The following is a 22,243-nucleotide window of genomic DNA, read 5'->3' as shown; positions in this document are numbered from 1 at the left end:
CATAAATATTTTTAATTTTCCCTTTATTAAAAAAGACGACTTAGTCTACTTGAATAATCACTTTAAATAAAATAAATTAAGGTTATTTTTGAGCTTCTTTGTGGCAGATTAGCTCTAATAACGAATGGTTGAACCTGTGCAGTTGATTTCTTGAACTGCAGTTGCGCCATTCGGCCTCTGGGGGTCTCTGTTTGTTCATCTTTCCCGTCCTCAGAGGGTCGTTTGCAAAGTTCATGGGCTGAAAAAACGCAGAAGGAAACAACACGCTGGAGTATTGGTTTAATGTACGAGCTGTGGATTATACTTTTCCAGTTTCACCTCACCTGACGCACAGGGCGAACGCCGGGTCCCATTTGTCTTTGCGGATTAAACTCTGTCAGCAGGTATTTATTTATTTTTATTTTTTTCCTTGTAAATTCTGAACAGTTTTAAGTAAGCACGTGCGGAAGGACTGAAATATTTTTAAAGGTTAACGCTTGCATGCTTTGCATTTGTTTCTTTGAGCGTTTAAATTGAACCCACCTGCTGTCAAATTCTTCACAGCATCTCTAACTTTGACCTTAACCTTCATAGCGAATGACTGTGATCGACTTAAAATGACTTGGATTAATATAAACTCAAACTTTATCACACTTTTCCTGTTTTGCACCTGTGACTAAAGTATTTTAAAGGATTGATATTTACTTAGATATGCTTACTGATATTTACTGTGCATTTTTCATGCATTGCACTAATCTGTCCCTATTATTTTATACTATAGTATTATATAGTATATTATTAAGTACAGTGATTTTCTCATGAAAAGAGAATTCGTTTTGTTATTTGAAAAATAAAAATGTGATAACTTTGTTTTTAAATGTGGGGGAAATTATCTTTGTGTGTGTGTTGTTGTTGTTTTATTTATTTATCTATTTATTTTTAGAAATCTGTTCAAGATGTGTTCAGTCTGTCTCCTGAGGCTGGATTTTGGTTGGCACCCAGGTTTCACTTCCTCACTTGTTGATCTTGAAATGTTGTTGTCAGTCAACTTCTAGCTCCCTCGCTGTCTCTTCCATTGATGACTTGCCTTGGATGTGAAGAAAATTAGGCTGGACTTTCACAATAAAAGCCTACATCTGTTTGGCCTTGTTGACTGAGTCTCCCAGCCTACTGTGAGACATCAGTATGGCTTTATAGTGGAAAAGTGATTTAACTGTTGCCCAACAGGAGCAGGCAGCTTGTTTGAAGCCAGATGGCTGACAGTGTAAATGGTGCAAAATAATGCCCGTAAAAGCTGTGAGGTCTGGACGTGGTCTGTCTTGTGGTTTAGGCAGGTTTCTCTTTACCAGTAAGTCCACTTCACCTGACTCAGAGCAAGTTTAATCAAAAGTCACTTTGTGCCAAATTCCTCCAGCCTTTTTCTCCAGGATGCGGAGAGCTGATGCAAGCCAAGTACAATTCACAAGTAAAGCCACAGTGGTGACTTTCTATTGTCTCTGTGAAACAATGAGAGCAGAGCTATGCCAGAGTATGATGTTTACAGCTTACTCACTGCTGGGCTCGGCTGGTGATTGCACACCCTCTGCTTTGCATGTCCTTGTGCATGCTGTGCTCACCTTAATGACTCCCTCCAACCTCCATCTTCAGCATCCGGCCACTGTAATTCCTTTGTGGTTGCAGGTATCGATGTTGAAACCTCAGGGCTTGATGTTGTCTAGACATGTAAGAGGTGTGCTTGTGTTGCGTTGCCAGATAATTATGGGCTCACCGGAGTGAGCGCATGCTGTTGATTAAGATATAAAACCCCCTATTAGACCCCAGGTAATGTTCCTTGAATCAGCATCTGTTGTTGTTGATGCTTACAAATCGCCATAGCAGCAACTTTTAAAGGAAACTAACCGTGGGATGCACAGATGTCCAAAAGAAAAAAGAATACTAAAGAAAAAGTTTAATTTCTTATGATGCTGACGTCTTTGCTAATGTCCTCCTCTGGCTTTTCCATTACAGCTGACAGCTTCCCAAGAACATGCAGGATCTACAGTTCTGACCAGCAGCGGCTCAACAAGTAGAGCACTGGACAGCTGACAGGGGTATGATTTTTAGGAATATTATTTCCTTTTTTCTTTGTCCTGTTTATTTAGCCAGAAGCTGTAAAAAGTGCTTAACCTTGAGGTTTCCCCGCTGCGATTAAGGTTGTGGTCAAACTCCCTGACTGCGTTTGTGTGTGCAGCTGCAGTCTGGATGTAAGATTGGGTCAGTGCTTGAGTCGGTTACCCTGCTTCAGTGTGCGATGTGTGGGTCCTCTATCCCGCTGCGTCTGCTGCTCTGGATCGTAGGAGCAGCTGTCTCTACGACGCAAGGTATTCCAGATACGTGTGCGTGTTTAATTTTTGAGTTTCTTCTTTTTTTCTGTGTTTTTGCAAAATGATTATAGCCTCCTTTTTTACATGATGATTACACTTGCTGCTATAACCAAAGTTTCACAATGGCCTAGGCTGTTTTCAGAGCAGACTGTTAGCTTACAAACTGTAGGCATGAGATTGCAAAAGTCAGAAAGAGAAAACTCTAACTTTATTGAGTTCGTTTTTGTTTAATGGTGAGCTTGGTTTTGCATGGAATTGCCTCTGCAAGAAAGTAACTGCATATGTCCTGGTTTGTCTTCATATTACTCTTGCTCTATATCATAGCTGTAATTATTTTTTATTTTTAAGAGTTAAAAAAAATGCAATTATCTAAGATTGAAGCAGTTGTGCCCAACCTGTTTGACTTCTGTTTCGTGTCGCTGATGTGATTATTTCTACATACCTTACTAGACTCATTAGTTCGATGCATAATTGCACAATATTTTTGCACAGCGGCAAATGTGTTTATCAAAAGCTGTTTATAAAAAATGGAATTAGCCATCGTGTCATCACCAGTTGGTTGTGGATTTTATTCTAGGACTTTTACCCATTGCTGTTTTATTTTTTTAACCACATCTGACAAGTTAGAAGCCGAGCACAATGCACTGTCATACAATAGCAATGAGGTAGCCTCACACCACGGAAGACAGTAATTGATAGTCTACCCTACTAGCTTACTCTAAGTGGGACCAGAATTTAATAAATGAGTTCCACAATGTGTCAAATAACACTTGAAACTAGGGATCTGGTTGGTTTATTGGCGTGCTTCAATAAACCAACCACAAAGTCTGTACTGACATATCAGTAAAATTTGAAAAACCCTAAAGAAAATTTAGGGAACCCTATTTTTTTAGGGTTCAGAATAAAGATTTTAAATTATATTCTAATTTTATTCCATCTAGTCATAGAGTTCAGGAATCTGATCTGGAGGTCCCCTCCTCCTTCTACTTGTGATGTGTAATGAGTATGTCCTGGGTAAACCCAGGACACATTGGTGAGATTATGTCTCTTGGCTAGCCTGGAAACACCTCTGTATTACCCCACGTGATCTAAAAATGGATGGATGGAATTTTGTATTTTTGTGTAAACTTCATTGTAGGTTCTCCATTACCTGGGCATTAAAAAGGCCAATCAGACCACTTTTAGTCAAACATAAAAAAAATTTTCCAGAAAAAAACAAGTCCAGATGCCCCCTTTTCAAGCCCTCACAACTTTGTAATGCAATAGGGTTTTGTTTTTAAATTCAGTGTTACTCTTACTTCCCCACATAATTACCAGTGAAAAAGTCTTTAGAGTTACAGGAGCTGACTCTGTGTTTGTGCCTTACGTCAGGTAAGGTTTTAGGTCCCGCTAATCGGACCGCAGAGGCAGGTCGTCCCTTACTGCTCGGCTGCAACATCACTACGGAGCCAGGTGATATGGTCTACCAAGTGCGCTGGCTCAACAAGCACCACAAGCTCATTCTGGCGTACGAACAGGGGACGTCGCCCCACATCAGTCACCAAGACCAAAATGTGCAGCTCACTGTCTCTCATCACAACGCTAGCTACATAACCTTCACGAAAGTGCAGGCTGCTGACAGCGGCTGCTACCACTGCATCTTTGATGTTTACCCCAAGGGCACGCAACAAGGCTTGGCGTGCTTCAATATCATCGGTGAGAGTAAATCTTACAAATATGTCTAAAATGAGCTTTAACCTCAGAGCCGTTTTTAGGAATGTTCCCATTCTGTCATGTCTGTGGAAGTGACTGAACTTTGAGTTTCTTGTAGGTGTTTAAGCTCTCATCTGAGAAGCTTCTTCAGTTCTAAAACCAAATGATGGAGAGTCTCAGGTATTTAAACCCTAGTGGGACTTGTTCTCCTGGAACTGAAGAAGCTTCTTGATTGAGAGATAAAACCTCTTCACTAGCCTCCAAGCTCCTGCAATAATATCCTTACTGGTGGTTCTCATAACATCCCCTTGATTCTGTTTTCTTAAAAACAACAGTCTTCGGTCTGCATTTTTCAAGGTAGCAGCTCCAACTGACATTTGAACTTTTGTGCCTTTATGATAAAGTCAAAGCCTCTTTTGCAACTGTGTTTATTTGTGGAAGTCACATTGCACAGTATAAGCTTTGTTTTGCCTGAGGGCAGCAAAATCCTGTAAAACCGGAAGTAGCAGGTTAAAGTCTGAACTCTCAGATCAGCAGGAGCAGGAGAGCCCACCCAGGCTGCTAACCTTAGTGCTTTCTGTTGTTACTGCTAAATGTGCTCATACATTATTCTTATTTAAAGACCATCTCTTATACCCTAAAAGCTGCATGGAGTTAATGAATATCAGTGTAGACAGCTACTTTTCCATACTAGATGACTATAAAACACTTTGGAGCAACTCCTGTTATTTTAAAATCTGCTGTATAAATAAAAATGACTTGATTTGGCTACAATTTTCTGTGTACCAGGAAAAGTGCATTTCGATGGCAATAAGACTGCCATAAGTGGAAAGCCGACCACCCTTTCATGCTGGTACAGCCTCCCTGGCAGGGTCCGACAGGTCTTGTGGAGGAAGACAGCCGAGCAGGGTGACACCACCACTGTTGGCTCCGTTGCTGAAGGCAACCATTACAAAATAGAGGAACAGTTCAAGGGTCAGGTCAGCCTGAGCCGAACCCTGGGACACACTGAGCTGACGATAAAGGCTGTCCGAACGGAGGACGAGGCCTGCTACACCTGTGAGTTCCACACGTACCCAGATGGCACCCGGGCCGCCACCACATGCCTCTCTGTTTATGGTGAGATCTTATTTTTTTGTTTACTTGGTTGTTTTGTTTTGTTTTTTACTGTATTTGGTCCTTGGAAATTGTTCCCTATTAGGTGATGAATTCTATGTTATCCAAAGTCTGTCATTACATATAGCTGACAAAGTTGTCATGACATTTAGTCATTAGCAACGCAGTAGCCATATTTAATCAGCGCCTCTATATATGGCTAATCTCCACAACCCCAGCTTTGAATATACTCTTCAAAGTTAAACTACAACCCTCCTCACTCGAATTGAGACAAGCAAGGATCATACACTGGATGATTGCTCAGGCGCTATTTCAGGCAGGCAGTAGCCATGATAAGTAGTCATGGTAGCTTATCTTATTACCATGCCATGTCAGCTGATACCCTTCTACACATCTTATTGGTAAATCTCATATAGAGCCCCCAATTTAAGTTGCCTTAGCTTGACAACAGCTGCTACCCACCTGCAAGCCACTTTGCAACCCATATCTCCCACAGAGCCTACTTTCATGCTTGTGAGTGTCGTACCTATTATATGTGTTGGCCCTTGCTGCTGCTCTCCCAGCCTCCAGTTTTCCATATATACACATAAAACGATTGGGAGATCCCACAACAGAGCAACGGCAATCTTCTCATTGAAATACACAAAAATCTCTGTCTGTTAGTTTCTTTGACCACCAACTTGTCCTTCAGAATTAAGAGTTGAGGAACCAAATTTGTCACACAGGTATATCTGAGACCCCTGATTGTTCTTATCTATCTCATATATTGTGGCATAATCATGTTGCCGTGCAACTACCTAGCAACAAGCTAAAATTGCATGTTTTTGTTGTTTTGTTTTTTTTGCCTTGTTGCATCTATAGCACCTTGTGAAATTATCCTTTTGCTATTTCGCACTAACATATCAATTATACCCACAAATCCTGAAAGATCTAGCAATGTGGGTTTTTTTCTTTTTTGTGTTTAGACACATAGAACAGCTTACAGGTACAAACAATACTGGAGCATGAGCATTTGCTAGCAAATATAAACTAGAGCAGATTAAAAAAAACAATTTTCTTTTAGCTTTAGTTGTATTAGGAGGCACACCTACAATTTTCATTTTATAATGGGAACACTTAATAATAATAATAATAATAATAATAATAATGATAATAATGATGAAGATGATGATAAGACTATTTCTGGACATCTGGAAATGACTAATGTGAGCTGTTTCCAGGAAATGTCAGATAAATATTTCGCTGGGTGTTGACATGGAAAAGTGTTTCCATCCTTTCCATCAATCTGTGCCCATTGTTAGTGTCATTTAGAATAAAAATAATATGTTGGAAAAAAATTTAAATGGCATGGGACCTTGAACTGACCAAACTGATCATTCCAGTTCAATGAGTAGCGCTATTGTTAATTTCCCACGCGGAACATGGATCTCTGAAAGTAAAACATATTATTAATATTACCAATCCTGTATTTGTTTACAGGAACATTTATACGGTATGGGTTAGTGTCACATGCTAGAAAGTTAAACTAGTTTTCTTCCCTAAACCTGCTCCTAACTTTAACCCAGAACATGATACACAAAAGAGGAAAAACAAGGTGTGGCTGTAAAGTTCGGGCTAAATACACTGGTGCTGGCGCCTTTCTATGGTCTCTGCCTTATCTTTCACCCTCTCGGAAAAGGGTCTTGACATGTACCACAATGAGAATATACTGAGGGCTGAGAGGAAATGTGTACTAGTGTATGTGTGTGTGGATCCTGTATATAGCTCAGGAAAAGGAAAAGCAGTGTATAAACAAACCACAGGCAGCTCAAAGGTGAGAGGTACTGGAGAGGGTCATTAACTACTGTTCTGATCTATTTTTCCCCTCAGTGAGAGAGAGTTGCTTAGACCACTATTACACTTTTACACATGAATTATACTTCTGCATCAGATCTACTCAGTAACTTATGCCAGAACCAGAGTCCCATTTTAATTGTATGCTGTGAGCTTCCACGTAACCTGGCCTGCGCCTCCTGAGAAGTGTAACTGCATTGGATCAGTGTATACCACAACTTGACTTGAATGGTGTGCAAGATTGTGGTATAGAGAAAAAAAGGAGTTTTGGGTTAAAACGTCAGTTGGGACGTAGATTTCCATCAGAAGACTAAATGTAGCTCTAGTGATCATGAGCAAAAGTTCCAGGAGTGAGAGTAGTTGCTGATCTTCCTCTGTGAGTGCGTGTGTGGGTGCTTTTGGAGTGATAATGAGAGAGGGGTGTCACAGAGGGGAAAGTGGTGATTAATGTGGGATCAAGCCCAGGGGATGAGTGGTTTACTGTTTCCCTAGACACAAAGCCTAGTGTGTTTGTGTGTGTGCGTATGTTGCTTTCCTAACAGGCTTTGCTTTTGTCTGAACTGTTGGAAGCAGACACCAGATCCAGACACACACATAAACACACACACAGTCAGTAAAAGCTGCTCTGGCTCTGTTCTCCGTCTGGCTTTTGTTTCCAGGCCTGTCGGAGGACGACTTGTGTCACTGTGTCGTCGGGGCAGAAAGATTGACAGGCGATGTTCTCTGTTTGTCCATCTTCATTAGGAAGGCAGATGAGCAAATCTTTGTTTTCTGTGGTGTAACTAAAAGAATACCAAAAAAGAGTAACACAGAATGAAAAAATGACCTAAGAAAAATTGCAAAATAAACTTCAAGCAGCCATTAACTCAGTCTGTCTCTCTACAGTTTTACCCAAACCAGAGGTGAGCCAGGTGACCTCACCTTCAGGGATCACTGAGGCCAACTGCACGGCCAAGTCCCGGCCTGCAGCGGAGATCATGTGGAACGTCGGCAGTGACAACCGAACCCTAGGCCCACCATTTTCGTCGGCCTACGAACAAGGCGACGGTACAACAATAGTGACGAGCACGCTACTCTTCCAGTCTGGGCTGTTCAGCGACCTGTCCATCAAGTGCATCGTGCACCACCCGGGTTTGAATAAACCCCTGTTGATGTCCCTCAACACAAACAGTGAGGACCTCCTGAATGATGTCTTGTCCTGTCACACATTATAGCAAATATAATATGCCATAATGTGTAAAAGCTCCTTTACTAGGAACAGGAGCTTTTGTTGACAAATGTGAATTCTCTGCTATTTTAGTGCTGGGTAATTATGGCTGCTTTGATGGGGTCCCGAATCCTGTAATGCCACATAGTACGGGAAGGATTATTTTTAGTACAGAGAACCTTTCTTGTCTTACCACATCACCTAACATGTTTATTCCAGATGTCATACATAATATATATCCTACTTTTAGACATCATCTGTGTTTTGGAGGAAATGTGAGCTTGTGTGTTTGTGTGCCACAGTGGGTCCAGCCATGGTTATCCTCATCTCTGTGTGCGGTGTGGCAGCGGTCCTCCTCTTGTGCTTGTGTGTGTGTCTCTGCAAGTGCTTCATCTGTACGGATGGTGAGTCTAAAATCTAAGCTTTTTTTTTTTTTTTAAAAAAGCTTCACATTTGCATTTCTTAAATAGCATTCAGTTACTGGAGTGCTAGGATTTAGCTTGACGCAACAAGGCCAGCTTTGCCGTTTAGTGGTGTCAAAAGGCATTTCAGAAATGCAGTGAGTGTAGTTTTTGCAATAATAAATTACAGCCTGTCATCAAACATAGACTAACTTCTGTTACGAGACCATATGAAGATTTCCCTTATATGGTTGGCACTCTCAATCCTAGTAGCTCCAGAAAACATGGCTGAAGAAAGTCCATGAGAAGCCCTTTGAGGTATTCCCTCAAAGTTCAGCAAAACAGTCATTCTGGGAAGCCTTTATGAGGAACCATGTAATTATATATGTCAAGCAGAAGAAATTACCAGACTTTTTTTTGTTGTTGTTGTTGTTTTTTTTTTTATTAAATTCTGCTTTACTTAAGGTTTTCTAGGCTTTCCTTTATCACAGGATGTCCATGATGTGAGAAAAACCCTCAGTGCATATGCAGTGTTTGTCTAGTGGCCTGCTGTGCTGGCCAAGTTTTGAGTGCCTCTTGTCACCGTGACTGTGATAAAGTGTCCACATTTCTTCTGGTTACATGAACAGAAAACATCTTGGCATTTATGGACTGTGACATACCAAATCAGCCTCCAAGAACTACAGTGGCACAACTACTGCTTCAAGGACTGACAGATAAAACTTGTTTTCTTTTCAAAGTTAAACCTAATTATTTTGTCATTTGTAATTTTGAAAATGAACAAAAAGGGGGAAAAATTATTGAATGCTTGTATATAAAGGAGGTAGATCATATATCATTACCATTAACATTTTAGCTAGTTTTAGCTCAGAGTTTACTCTCGTCACCCCTATTTTCTAACATACTTACATACTTACTATATATATATATATATATATATATATATATATATATATATATATATAATTTTTTTTTTTTTTTTTTAAGATTGTTGGTGTCTTCACTACCAAGTTGAAACAAATGTGACTCTAACTTACTCTAACGTAGTAAAGATTTACAACACTGACAGCAAAGATGTAAATATTTGTTTTTGTAGCAATGGGAGAATAAATAACTTCTCAAAATGATGAGCAAACATCAGGAACTGAAAAACAATTTCAAGAAAGACATAAAAGCAGCTCCTCAATTGACCACTTCAATCAGCCTTCAAAGTGGGTCAGTTCCCAAAGAAATATCTTTGGAGCATAAAACAGTGTTGGTCTCTAGAGCTAATTTGCCCCTTCTTGGTGACAATGATAAGTTACCAATTTCTGATATTTTGATTCTGATAACTCATTTGTGTCTTTACTAATTTTTTTTTTTTCAAGCCCTGTTTTTGATGAAGATAGAATCCCATTTTATACCACAGATAGTATAAAAGTACAGATGTACCTTACTAACCAAGCTAACTAGCCAGCATTAGTTGGTGATGTCACAGTGGCATCTTTAACTTAGTCTTTGGAGTTCAAGTTGAACTAATTAGAAATTAAGAATGTGGGTTTTTGTATTTGTATTTGTTTTTTGTTTTTTTTTTTAGTTCCCATTGGGCATAAAAAATGTGATTCTTTTAGCTGACATTATTAATCCATTGTGTTTTGCAGACAGGGAAAATAATAGGAATACAAGGAAGCATAAATTGCTTATTAACAATAAATGCATAGCCTGAAAGATACTTAGCTGCCAGGAAGGAAACCATTCACAGCTTAGTTCTGCCAATGTTAATAGCTGTGTCTGCCAATTTTGATTACAAAAAAGGATATTACAGTTTATATTTTTTATATATATAATTACAGTTAAGTTGGAGATTTCTGATGTTTCAGCTGTTTTTATTATAACAAAACATGAAACACACTAACAGTTACCAGAAAACACCCTCTAAAGGTCAATATTCAGCTTCTTTTCACACTTAGGCGACATGGCAGATGCCTTCTCCGAGGTCATTGACACTACCTTCTCTGCTGTTAACACCTTTCCCACAATAATGACTGAGTGAGTTGCCAATGTAATGTGGCATGTGGGTGGTTGCCCATTTCCCCCTTATGATAAATTACCTCCACACCAAAGGGAGCCAGGGAAACTCTGGCTTGTGCTGTATTGACAGAGGCCTTGGCTTGAAGCTGGTGTTCTGGCTGGCAAAACAAAAGCTGTAAAGGAAGAAAAACAAAAGTGGAGCTGATGTGTCAAGGTTGGGTCACATGACTGTTCTTGACATCCATAGCTAATACAATCTCACGCATCAACAACAGTCAAAAAACTATCATCCATTATAGCTTAAATATGCCATCCCCTCATGGACATTTTCATGTTTGATTTTTCAAAGATTTTTTTTTCAATTTTTAAAAAAAGTTTTCAGCGATGTTGTAAAGGTGGGAATTCACTGCACTGCACCCTTGTCACCTCTTCATGTCAAGTTTCAAAGCTAGGTTTTGCCCACACAAGAGAGTCCCCATTCATGCTGCTGATATAAGGGTGGTTCTGTTTTTGTCAGGAACACTCTTAAATACTATGTTAGCAGTGTGATTGATTGTGCCATGTTTGACCAGAAAATTGAGCTTGGGATATGTTGAATAGATTGCAGTGGCTTCGTTGTAAAAATAGATTTTTCCCAGGAAATGAAGCCCTTGTTTCCTTGAAACATTCCTTGAACCACAAGTTTCCTTGTTTTCCAACTATGTGGGACTTGAGCAGAATAACAAGTGATTGTGCCGATTGTCTGGAGTTAGCAGGCAGAAGAAAAGACCCTCTTTCTTGGTCTAATCCCTGAGACTAAGAAAGAAGGCAGACATTAAGGGGGCCTGGATGAGGGAACTGTGACAAGTCCTAAGCTGAAAGGCTGCCCAGTTGATAACAACGTCCCCTCTCATACTCAGCTGTACAGACACACTCTTACCATATGTATTTCCCAGTCTTGGCCAAGTTGGGATGTGGAGCAAACACAGGCTTTTACTGTGATGTGATTCAGATTGCAGTTAAAGCTGTGATGCAAAGTGTCTTTGTTTTTACTTTTAGATAACCTGACAAGTTTTGTTTTATTTTTTAAAATCAGACAGCTTCATGTATACTGATCATTTAATGATTTTATGATATCACCTAATGACACAGTGATTAAGCCAAGATCATTGCTGTCATTAATAGAAAATTAAATTCTAGTTACAGGATCAATTCACAATATAAACATAGTATCACGTGTAAAAATTCAGCTGCAATGCATCTTTCCCATACTTGGATCTAGTTTATACATATGGATCAAGAGTTATTTGCATATGAAAGTAGAGTACTGTGAAAAACTCTTGACACACAACTTTGCAAAAACAATCTTAAATAGTATCTTTAGGTAGATTGTTGCTAGTATTTTGCAAAACAAAAAAACAATTTCTTTCCATTTCTTTTGTTGAATCTGTGAAAAATGCCAAAGATAACACAGTTTGAAGGGCAGAAAATAGTATTTTTGGTGACTACCAAGGTGATTCCCAAAGAGCTATTAGCTGAAAACTGGTTATGTCTGCATGGTGTATGGTGTGCAGTGTGTCCTTAAGAAATCTGAGGAAATTGGACAAGTGGAGGACAAAAGAAGAAGTGTCATGCCTGAAAGACTATACAGCAGATGAACAGTATCTGAATGTTGTCTCCTTAAAAATAAAAAACAAATCACACAGAACCTGAGACATCTGACTCTTCAGAAGGCTCATCAGAAACGATCTCAGTGGAAGGTTAGCTCAAGTCACGGTCTTGAGGAAAACTGGGAGTAAAAGCTGAGGTATGCCAAATTACACAATAACTGGACTGAAAATTAGTGACAACAGGTCTGATGGAGTTAAGAGTTCAAGTTTGAAATTTTTGCTTCAAATCATTATCAATATGTACAGAGGGGGGCAGCAGAGAGGTAAAATAGTGCATTTCTACAGCCATCTGTAAAAGTCCCAGGCACAGTCATAGTTTGGGGACACATTTCAGCCAGTAGTGTTAGTGATCTTGTCAAACTTGATGGAAGTATGAAAACAGAAGAGTACTGTCAGATTGAGATTGACCATGCAATACCATCTGGAAAGCATCTGGTTGGAAAAAGCTTCATTTTTCAGCACGACAAACACAGTGCCAATGCCGTAAAAAGGTATCTTCATAGAAAAACACACAGTGGAACACTCAGTCATGGATTGGCCTCTCCAGAGCCCAGACCTCAACATTATTGAAGTACTGTGTCATCATGTTGACAAGAGAACAGAACAAAAGGCAGAAACATCCAAAGAAGAGCTTTGAATGTCCTTTAAGAAGTCTGGAAACCTATTCCTGAAAACTACTTAAAGAAATTACTACAAAGCTTCCTAAGAGAGTTCAGGATATATTTAAGAATAAAGGTCATCATACAAAATACTGACTTTCAAGGTGATTAGAATGGTTTCTGGTTTCCCTTTGTAGCACATTCAGTGCGCATGCGCCAACCAGCGTGCAGCCTGTTACAGTCGCTCCTGCTCAAATAATTTCCCCCAGGGATCAATAAAGTATTCTGATTCTGATAGTCCACTTGAAGTCCAAGTTCTTTTGACCAGCTGTTTTTGAAATGGCGTTGGCTGCATGAAGGTTAAAATCTTGTGTAGAGAACAAGCAAGAGATTTAATTTGATTAAACGCAATCTAGAAACTCTTCTCATGGTAATTTAGTTTTTTATTAGCTATTGTAAATTTATCTGCTTTTGTCTCCTGGCACGCAGGAGAGGGAGTCTTCAATCGGGTATGAGCTATCCAGACATCCTGGCAATACTGGAAGCATAGAAAAGCTAGTTACTTTCCCCAGCACTATGCCAGCACACTATTCAATGGGTTTTCAAATTGGGCCAGTTGTAGTTTACAAAGAATGAAACAAACATGAGTGACATTCCTTTTACAAATCAGAACGACCTTCTGCTAAGTTTGTCTGTGTTTCAGTCCTGCTAAGGATCTAATATTGCTTGTTAACATCCACCTTGTAATTGTAATCTTGTCTGTCATTTTTGTAGGCATGGTCGCTGCATGTGATTTGTCGGATTTAGCTACACATAAGATGCTAGGGGACCTGGCTGTACTCAGCTTGCACTGTTATGAGAGCAGAACTGTTGTTAATGAAACCATGAAATCCACCAAAGAAATAGTCTCCATGCAAGTCTTGTTTTTACATTACTTTTCCTAAATATATCTGTGGAAAAATAGTAACAACCACAGTTAAAACATCAGTTTATGCATTAATTAAAAGTATTAATCTAATTTATAAGGACTGGGAAGGATATTAACAGCATAATCACCCAAACCAACAAGAACCATCATGTTTTGATTCAAATCTTGCTGAGTGCTGGAAACAAATTACAAAATAACCTCTTTTGGTGAATAACCAAAACAAAACAAACTATAGCAGGTTACCATGTGTTTCCAAAGATGCTCTGACTAACAAAATTAAGTTTATGGCTTGTAATGTAATTTGCCTTAATATTTCCTACCATGTCATTTTTTTAAGCAATTCACCTCAGGACATCTGTACTTCCTCTCTGAGTTAGAGGAAAAGCTGAAAATCCTGCACTGTGCACCAGCCGGTCTCTAAAACTATTGCTGACAAAAGTCTCTGAAATGCCCAGTTCCAGAGAAACCCACTGTGAACCCATTGAGGTACTGTAATGTCTGCGGTTGAAGACAGACCATGAAAAAGCCACAAATAGGCCCCGGTAGTTCCTGCTCAAACAGTGGGTGTAATTCGCACTCTGCCTGCCTCGATCTCAGCTGGGAAGAAGGACCAAGGCCGGGGCCTCTTCCAGTAAAATGTTGCTGGTCTATTTGGGGCAGTGTTTGCATGATTTTTGTCGTGGTTGGGTGGTGATATGTGGACCGCAAGGTCTGCCGCTGGCTGAACTACAACTAAAGATAAGAGTGTGAAATCTTTAATCATGGAAAGAAAATGTTTTCAGTGGCATCTTTTAATCTGAGGCACCAGAGGAAATATGGGGCTGGCACCACATCCGGTCCAGCACACAAACACAGTTACCACTTGAATCATGGGGGCAGAACTGATAGCTCCCAAGATATCAGAGGGAGGACAAAGGAACAAACTTTAGTCTCATGTTATCTTAAAAGGAACACAGCTTCCTAATGTGGAGAAGGTGACACCTACTGGTTGCCACACTGAAACAACAAACAGCTTTAACAAGCATTAATTTCCATCTGCACTAATGATTTTCCACTAACTCACAGCACAGTTAACCTGTCGCTGATGCTCTAATTGTCTTTTAGCCTCCATGTGTCGATTTTGCAGTGGTGCTATAGACTTTCCTAAATAACTCACATTACTGCCACATGTAGATTTAGGTGTGGCAGGCAATTATGTCTGTGGAATTCATGCAGTGTTTCATTATTTTGTGTATGTGATCTTTTTAGATATGAGGGGGCGTTTTGGGGATTTTGTGAGTGCACAGACGTGTAAGGGCTTGCTGTGTTTCTTTTTGCATTCCTGAGTGGGATTTATATCAAGTTAATACACCCTGTCGCCGATGATATTGTGACATTTTTACATTTAGAAATACTCTGAGGGCTTCTTTTTATAGACTAACCTCAAACTCCGATCTTGATTAATAAAACTGGATGATCAATCAAACAGTTATGTATAGCCACAGCTTAAGAGCCACTTTGGATTTAAAATTACAAGACTGAGTTTATAAACAGTCCAGTTACTGACAATGCCATATAGACTGGGATTTTTTTGGTCAGCTTGTGTAACTCCTTTCAATGTCTCAACCGGTATTTTTGATGGATTGACATGAATGTTGCTCATGTCCTAGTTGCTACACCCATCTTTCATATCATGCTCCTTTTTCAGTGGTCTTAAATGCACATACTAAAAACTACGTTTCCATAAAGCTATGTTTTATGAAAATGGCTATAGACTGGTCCATTAGCTTTTCTTAACCCATATAATTATCATAGCATATGTATGCATGTCTGTTCAAGACTTCTCCTAGACACATTACACAGCCTGGATGGAACTTTTTACCAGGATTATAAAAATCTATTTAGCTTCTGGGAATTATGTTTATAATTCTCAAATCCTAATAGATCATCAGCTGATGTCAAAATGAGCAAATGTTACGTATACGTGTACCTTGTTGTCATTACCTGTACGTGTACATGTATGTGTTTTTATATACATTTTGCGAACTTTTTTTAGGCCAGTGAAATGTTTCGCTATTCAATACCTGTAAATAAGCATTTGTCAAACAGTGACACTAATAGTGCCTGTCACTGACTACTTTGTCTTAGACAATATGAAACTTGCAAAGAAGAACAATAAGTACATGTTTTTATTATTCATTTGCTTGGTTAAGGCGATCGTGGCTCAAGAGTTGGGAGTTCGCCTTGTAAGGTTGCCGGTTCGAGCCCCGGCTTGGACGGTCTCGGTCGTTGTGTCCTTGGACAAGACACTTCACCCGTTGCCTACTAGTGGTGGTCAGAGGGCCCGGTGGCACCAGTGTCCGACAGCCTCGCCTCTGTCAGTGCGCCCCAGGGTGGTTGTGGCTACAATGTCGCTGCCATCACCAGTGTGTGAATGGGTGGATGACTGAACGTGTAAAGCGCTTTGGGGTCCTTAGGGACTAGTAAAGCACTACACAAATACAGGCCGTTTACCATTTTGGTGTTGTGAGTTTTTGCATTCTCACTTCATACACTTCATACATATAATGAAGATAAAAATGATAACATGATAAACTGACATACACACCTGTGTTTTCATGCATGATCTAAATGAACAAGTGCTGCAGGTCTGGAAAAAAATACCAATAGGGTGGGTTTTGGCCTTAGTGTGGTTGGTTTCTTGATAGTGGTTTAAAATCGATGGAAAACTTAACGAGTGACTAATGGACCAATGTCCTAGAAACCTGATGTTGCCCTCATCAACCTGAAAAAGTCTCTTTACTAATGAAATCTAAACAACATCCTACCAGGAAAAGGCGGTTACAGTCTGAACAGGACATGCAAGGCTGTCAAGGAAGGATTGTGTGATAGATTTTGAAGTGGAAAATTAAACACTGAAAATTTTCCGGTGTTCTTGGGACAAAGGTGCAGGCATGGCAAATAACTTTGTGTGTCTGTCTCTTTCTATCCAGACTGATTTGGAGTCTGCCCTCACCGCTGCTTTGATGAAGGTCCAGTGAAGCTCTGAGCCTGACCTAGCTGCTCAGCACCGTGCCCTTCAATTCAGTATTCAGAGGAAGGGGGAAGGGAACAGAGCTGAGCCAACACTGGGCTGAGCTGGGAGGGTACTGCTAGTGTGGACACCAATTTACTACAAAGTAAACAGAACTAAAACCACATTATTTAATGCTAGTTATTATACTTACGGTAGAGCACTGGAGATGTTTGTTGATGAAACCCTTTTATATAAAAGATAGCAAGGCTGAGAGATGCAGAAGTAGATGTGGCAAAATGGAGCTCCAGTGGTGAGATTAAACAGTGCTTCCTCTCTTAAGAAGTCGTTGTAGTGTCTGTACATGTGTGTGTTTGTATGTGTGTTTTAGTTATTCTCTGATGTCAGAAAATGGTGTGATGAGTTATATATTTTTTCAACTTTCAGTAGCTATATGATTGCATGAAGTGTCATGTAAATTTACAGTTGTGGTCAGAAGTTTACAAACACTCATCTAGGGTATGAATGTCATGGTTATTTGAGGATTATAATGATTTCTTTGAACTTTACTTTTTCCAGGGTGGAATGATTGTGCAATATAAATCTTTAATTACTTTAAAAAACAAGACTTGAGTGAACAAGTTTGATCTGATTTTGGATTTTCTTTAATCCACACAGGGTCCAAATTACACAAAGCTTGAAACACCATACTAACATTTGGTTAAGTGTCCTTTAGCAAGTTGCACTTTAGCCAGATGTACTTGGTAGTCATCAAGAAGCAAAAACCGCTCTTGTTGCCAAAATTTGTAGACTTCATTTAAGTTGGTTGGTTAGCTGACACAGACCTGGCTTTAAAGTGTTGTTCACAAATTTTCAGTATGGCTGAGGTTTAAGAAGACCATTCCAACAGCTTCTTGTCAGCCCGTTTATACCTTCCAAAACCAGTTTTGATGTGTGTTTCATTGTCCTGTTGGAACACTCAGTTGTGTTGTCAGTCAACTAAATGTTGATTTGAGGTGAAGTTGCAGAATTTGGAGGTAGTGATTCTCATTCATTATTACATTTACTCTGTGGAATGCCCCCAGTACCACTGGCTGCAAAACAGTCTCCATGCCTTGTGTCATTGTGGCTAGACAGCTCAATCTTTGTCTCATCTGACCATGAAACTCTTCTCCAGAAGGCATTTGTTCCATGCGGGCTGCTACAAATTTTAGTCGAGCTTGAAGGTGTCAGTTTTGGAGCAGAGTTGGCATCTTAGTCCATGGTGATGTAAAACTGGCCTCACTGTGGACAGTGTTGCTGGTGTTCCAGTAGTTTCCAGCTCATGGCACGCTTGAGCCTTGATGTTCCTGAACATCCTAAGCAAATTCCTCAAATCTGATGGTGACACTTTTGGTCTTTTTCCAGATCTTGGCAAAGTGGTGATGCATCTGAATACCTTGTACTTACTTGCTTGAACAGTCTGCAGTTGTTTAAAAACGGCTTCAAGAGACCTTCCCAACTTGTAGATATCTACAATTCTCCTACTTAGAACTTCTCAATTTTTACAATATTGGTAAATCCAATGAGTGCTGAAAAAACAAATCCTTTTTTTGCTAGCAATTGAAATTACCAGTTGTAGTCAATTATGATGACTAGTGAGACGTTAACAGGCTTTGCTCTTGTCAAGTTAAAGACAATGTAAAACCTTTAGCGCCACTTATTCAAAGATTTAAATAAGGAAATGTATGTATATGAGTCTGTATGCATGTTTGAGCCTGTGTGGATTAGAGAAAATCCAAAATAAGTTCAAACTTATGGAATCCTGTACAATCATTCTACCCTGGAAAAAGAACAGTTCAAAGAAATCATTGGAAGCCCAAAATTACTATGACATTCATGTCCATGATGAGTGTTTGTAAACATCTGACCATGACTGTAACTACACTTTTTCTATCTTTTTCTATCATGTTTGGAATTGACTACTTTACATTTCAAATATAGAAAATAATAATAATAATAACATGTTGATATATATATATATATATATATATATATATATATATATATATATATATATATCTAAAACCCTTATATAGATCACTAAACTAGAAAAAATGTTGATGTCACATATATGTAGGTGTCATCAGATATTAACTGAAAATCTCTTCAGAATTGGAAGACCAGAGGCACAAACAAACGTGACACAGAAAAACCGAAACCACCAAAACCGTTTGGACTTTGTAATTGTGAAAATACTTTGTTTCTGAACCTTTTAAGGTGGCTGAACATTTCAAGCCACATCACTTGCTCTTTGCCTGATTGCTGTGGGACACCAATATCACCACTGCGAAGCTGTTGCTTCACCTGACATCCCTCCATTTGTGGTTGTGATGTAGAGAAGAACGATGGCTAAAACGGCACCAATTGTGAACTTGCAAGTTACGGGAAAGTAAAAAAAATCTGACTTTTAGTAAACCGGCCCGTGTGAGTCACCCTGAAGGATGGTTTGTGGTGGAAAAGAATGAAAAGTTTGTTATTTTTAGCTGCTGCCTGCAGGACAGAGACGGGTGGTCGACCTGTAACCTTTGTGTGCTCGGTGGTTAACACCGCCCAAACAATTTCTGTGCACATGAATCCTGAGAATTACTGTTTGCATAACTGTCTGAGAGATAGAAGGCGTTTGTGTGTCTTTCTATGTGTCTGGGTGAGTAATCTGAGTTCAAAAGAAACACAGAGTGCATCTATGTCTATGTGTGTGTTTGCATTTGCTGCCATTGCTGTACAGTATTATAATTTACAGAGTTAAACTGTAGGGAGCACCAGTGCTAGGTTTATTGGCCTGCATGGGCAGTTATTGGTTTATCATAGAAACTCAGAGTATAATGCTACAGTGAAGTCTGTTATCTTTATATATAAACACAGTTTGAAGGTTTAAATATTAATAAATGTCTTTGATGATAAGAAGCTAACAAGCTGATTGTGTTGCTTTTACAGTGTTTTTCCTTTTTTGTATCAATAAATCTGTTAAATAGTGTCCTGCACTTGTGCTGCAAGATAAATCTTAAGCTAATGTGGATCGGCACTGGGTTAAATAAATAAAAAACTTTATCTGCTGTCTTTTCGCTGCTTCTTTTAATTGATTTTGCTGAATATCACAATAGTATGAAGTGATACCCTCATACTAGCTTGGATTCTTTTGAGATTGTTTGGCAGTGATGTATGGGGACCGTGGGTGTTACATACTGAAACTCATTTCCTCCACAGCCCACTGCTGTGACTGTACTGTTTTACTTTCAGAACCTGTGAGTGGTATAACGGCATCTCCTTCTTTGGAAAAAAAAAAGAACAAAAGAATAAATCTGTGACTAACCAATGCAAATATTTTAAGATTAAAATAGCTTTAACCAGTTTAAAATTTGTTTTTTTTTTTCGAATATTATTTAAATGACTCACTTGTGAGTCAATTTTCACACCAAAAAAAACCTGAAAGTGTGCATTGAGTTAACCCTTACAGTTTGTATGCTTTTAAGCTTAAACTGGATTTTGGTTTCATTTTGAATTCAATTACCACGTATAAACTAACATCATTGGTTTCCTATTATTTTGTCTCAAAACGGCTGCTATGAAATAGGTGCATCCATCCACTTTCCACTCTATCCAGTCTGGGAGACGAACAACCATATGCCAAATAACCTAAACAAGCATTTCTTTGGGCCGTGGAAGGAAAGTGGAGCAGCTGAAGGAGTGTCGCCATGCAGTTCTTTAAGTACAAGTCAGGTATTACAACACAATGGATGCCTAAAATAATCACACTATTTTCAACATCTACAGTCTTTTTCATAAGACTATGCAGTCCTGGGAAAAGCTAAGCAGACAGTATGATTCAGTAGTCTGTGGAACCACCTTAAGCAACAACAACTTGAATTGGTGTGTTTGGCTTTTTCTGTCTCTCGTATCATTATGGAGGAATTTTTGCTCAGTCTTCTGTACAACGTTGCTTCAGTTCGTTTACATTTGCAGGCATTTGTTTTCTTTTTCAGCCATTCTGATTTAGATTTGCTGCTGTGCTTAGGATCATTTTCCTGGCTGTGCCAGGCTTTAGCTCTCAGACAGACAGCCTCACATCTAAGTCTAAAACACTTTGGTCTATAGAGGAGGTCAGCTCAGGGCGCCCAAGTCCTGTGGCAACAGGAATAACCCCAAATCATCACCTCTCCACCACCGTGCTGGGGGTGTTTGTGCTGATATACTGAGTTTGATTTTTGCAAACTTGGAGCTATGCATTATAACAAAACATCTGTACTTTGCTCTTATTTGTCCAAAGGACATTGTTCCAGATATCTCGTGGTTCTTTCAGATGCAACTTTGCAAACCTAAACCATGTTGCCATGTCCTTTTTAGTGAGAAGAGGCACTGTCCCAGAAACCCCTCCAATCAAGCCATACACGTTCAGTCTTCTTCCTGAACTGTGTTGAGCATTTAGCATGCTAACTGAGGCCTGTAGAGTCTGTGGGGTAGCTCTTAGATTTTTTCAGTTTCAATCTGAGGTAAGGGGATTGTAGAGTCATCCATGTAAAAAACTGTGGCATAATTTGCAAAAAAAAAAAAGCTTCAGATCTTCTGTTTTTATAGAGGTGCTCATACTTAATTAGCTGATCAGTTAATCAAATACATTTGATTACCAGCACCTCACTGCTACTTACCCTCTTAATTCCAGTGGAAGCAGTAAGGATGTACGCAGTTTTTCACAGGACTACATAAATTGTTATTATTATTAAAACTGTCTTTACATGTGACTTGCATATGTTATGAAAACAAAAACAATGTCTTCTGCTAATTTTTCTGGGGGTTTTTTCTCGTTTTTTTCTTGTCTTTTTATAATACTGTTTTTATCTTCTTTTTTTGTTTGTTTATGTTTTTGGTTTATTTATGTTTCTTCCTGAGGTGAAGCATCTAACGATTTTTGTTTAGTTTCCACAGTAACAATGACAGGAAAAAAATTCCAAGTAGCTCACTATATATTTTCAGTGTTATCAGTGACCCCGCTGTTATTAAAGCAAATAATTTGACTGAAAACATTGACTGTTATACCAAACAAGATTGTTATACAGGCTTATCTGGCGGAAACAATGTCCTTTTCTTGTATATTTTACAATAAAAGCACTGGACCACTAACAAGAAATTATTTTACTCATTGCTCAACTTCATTTTAGAATATTTTAAGGATTTATTTATTCAACTACAGCGTGGCAGAAATAAGATATCATCAGGCCAGCTGGCTGCTAAGTGTGAAACAGAGGTTTACTGTTCTGCCACTAGAGGGCGACCTTGTCTAACTTGATTTAAAAGTCAAAGACGTAACCCACACATCTGTCCAACTTCAAGTACACTTTTTTTTTGGGGGGGGGGGGGGGGGCTCAGTTTCCCTACCTCTGTTATATTTGCCCCTCATACAGTATACAATTTCACATACAATCACACTTCCATGTTTA

General features: G+C 39.2%; 1 protein-coding gene across 4 annotated transcripts; it reads left to right on the top strand.

The window, feature by feature from the left end:
• The first annotated feature begins 246 nt into the window (after positions 1 to 246).
• LOC309701064 (nectin-3-like) lies at positions 247 to 21,879 on the top strand. 4 transcript variants are annotated; one of them, XM_082525040.1, is made up of 9 exons: positions 247 to 383; positions 1,987 to 2,069; positions 2,210 to 2,339; positions 3,714 to 4,037; positions 4,824 to 5,153; positions 7,869 to 8,153; positions 8,493 to 8,594; positions 20,383 to 20,528; positions 21,153 to 21,869. In XM_082525040.1, exons 3-9 carry the CDS (start codon positions 2,270 to 2,272, stop codon positions 21,153 to 21,155), a joined length of 1,260 nt encoding a protein of 419 aa, XP_082381166.1. In that variant the 5' UTR covers positions 247 to 383; positions 1,987 to 2,069; positions 2,210 to 2,269; the 3' UTR covers positions 21,156 to 21,869. The 4 variants fall into 4 exon arrangements, with proteins under 4 accessions (XP_082381166.1, XP_082381165.1, XP_082381164.1 ...); XM_082525039.1 differs by having other exon boundaries at positions 2,172 to 2,339; positions 20,383 to 21,879; XM_082525038.1 differs by having other exon boundaries at positions 20,383 to 21,877.
• Positions 21,880 to 22,243: the final 364 nt, after the last annotated feature.

Source organism: Aulonocara stuartgranti (genome assembly GCF_965226115.1).
Source record: "Aulonocara stuartgranti genome assembly, chromosome: 23".
NCBI classification, from domain to species: domain Eukaryota; kingdom Metazoa; phylum Chordata; class Actinopteri; order Cichliformes; family Cichlidae; genus Aulonocara; species Aulonocara stuartgranti.
Note: the sequence above shows the minus strand (reverse complement) of the source record. Positions and strands in the feature narration are given on the sequence as shown.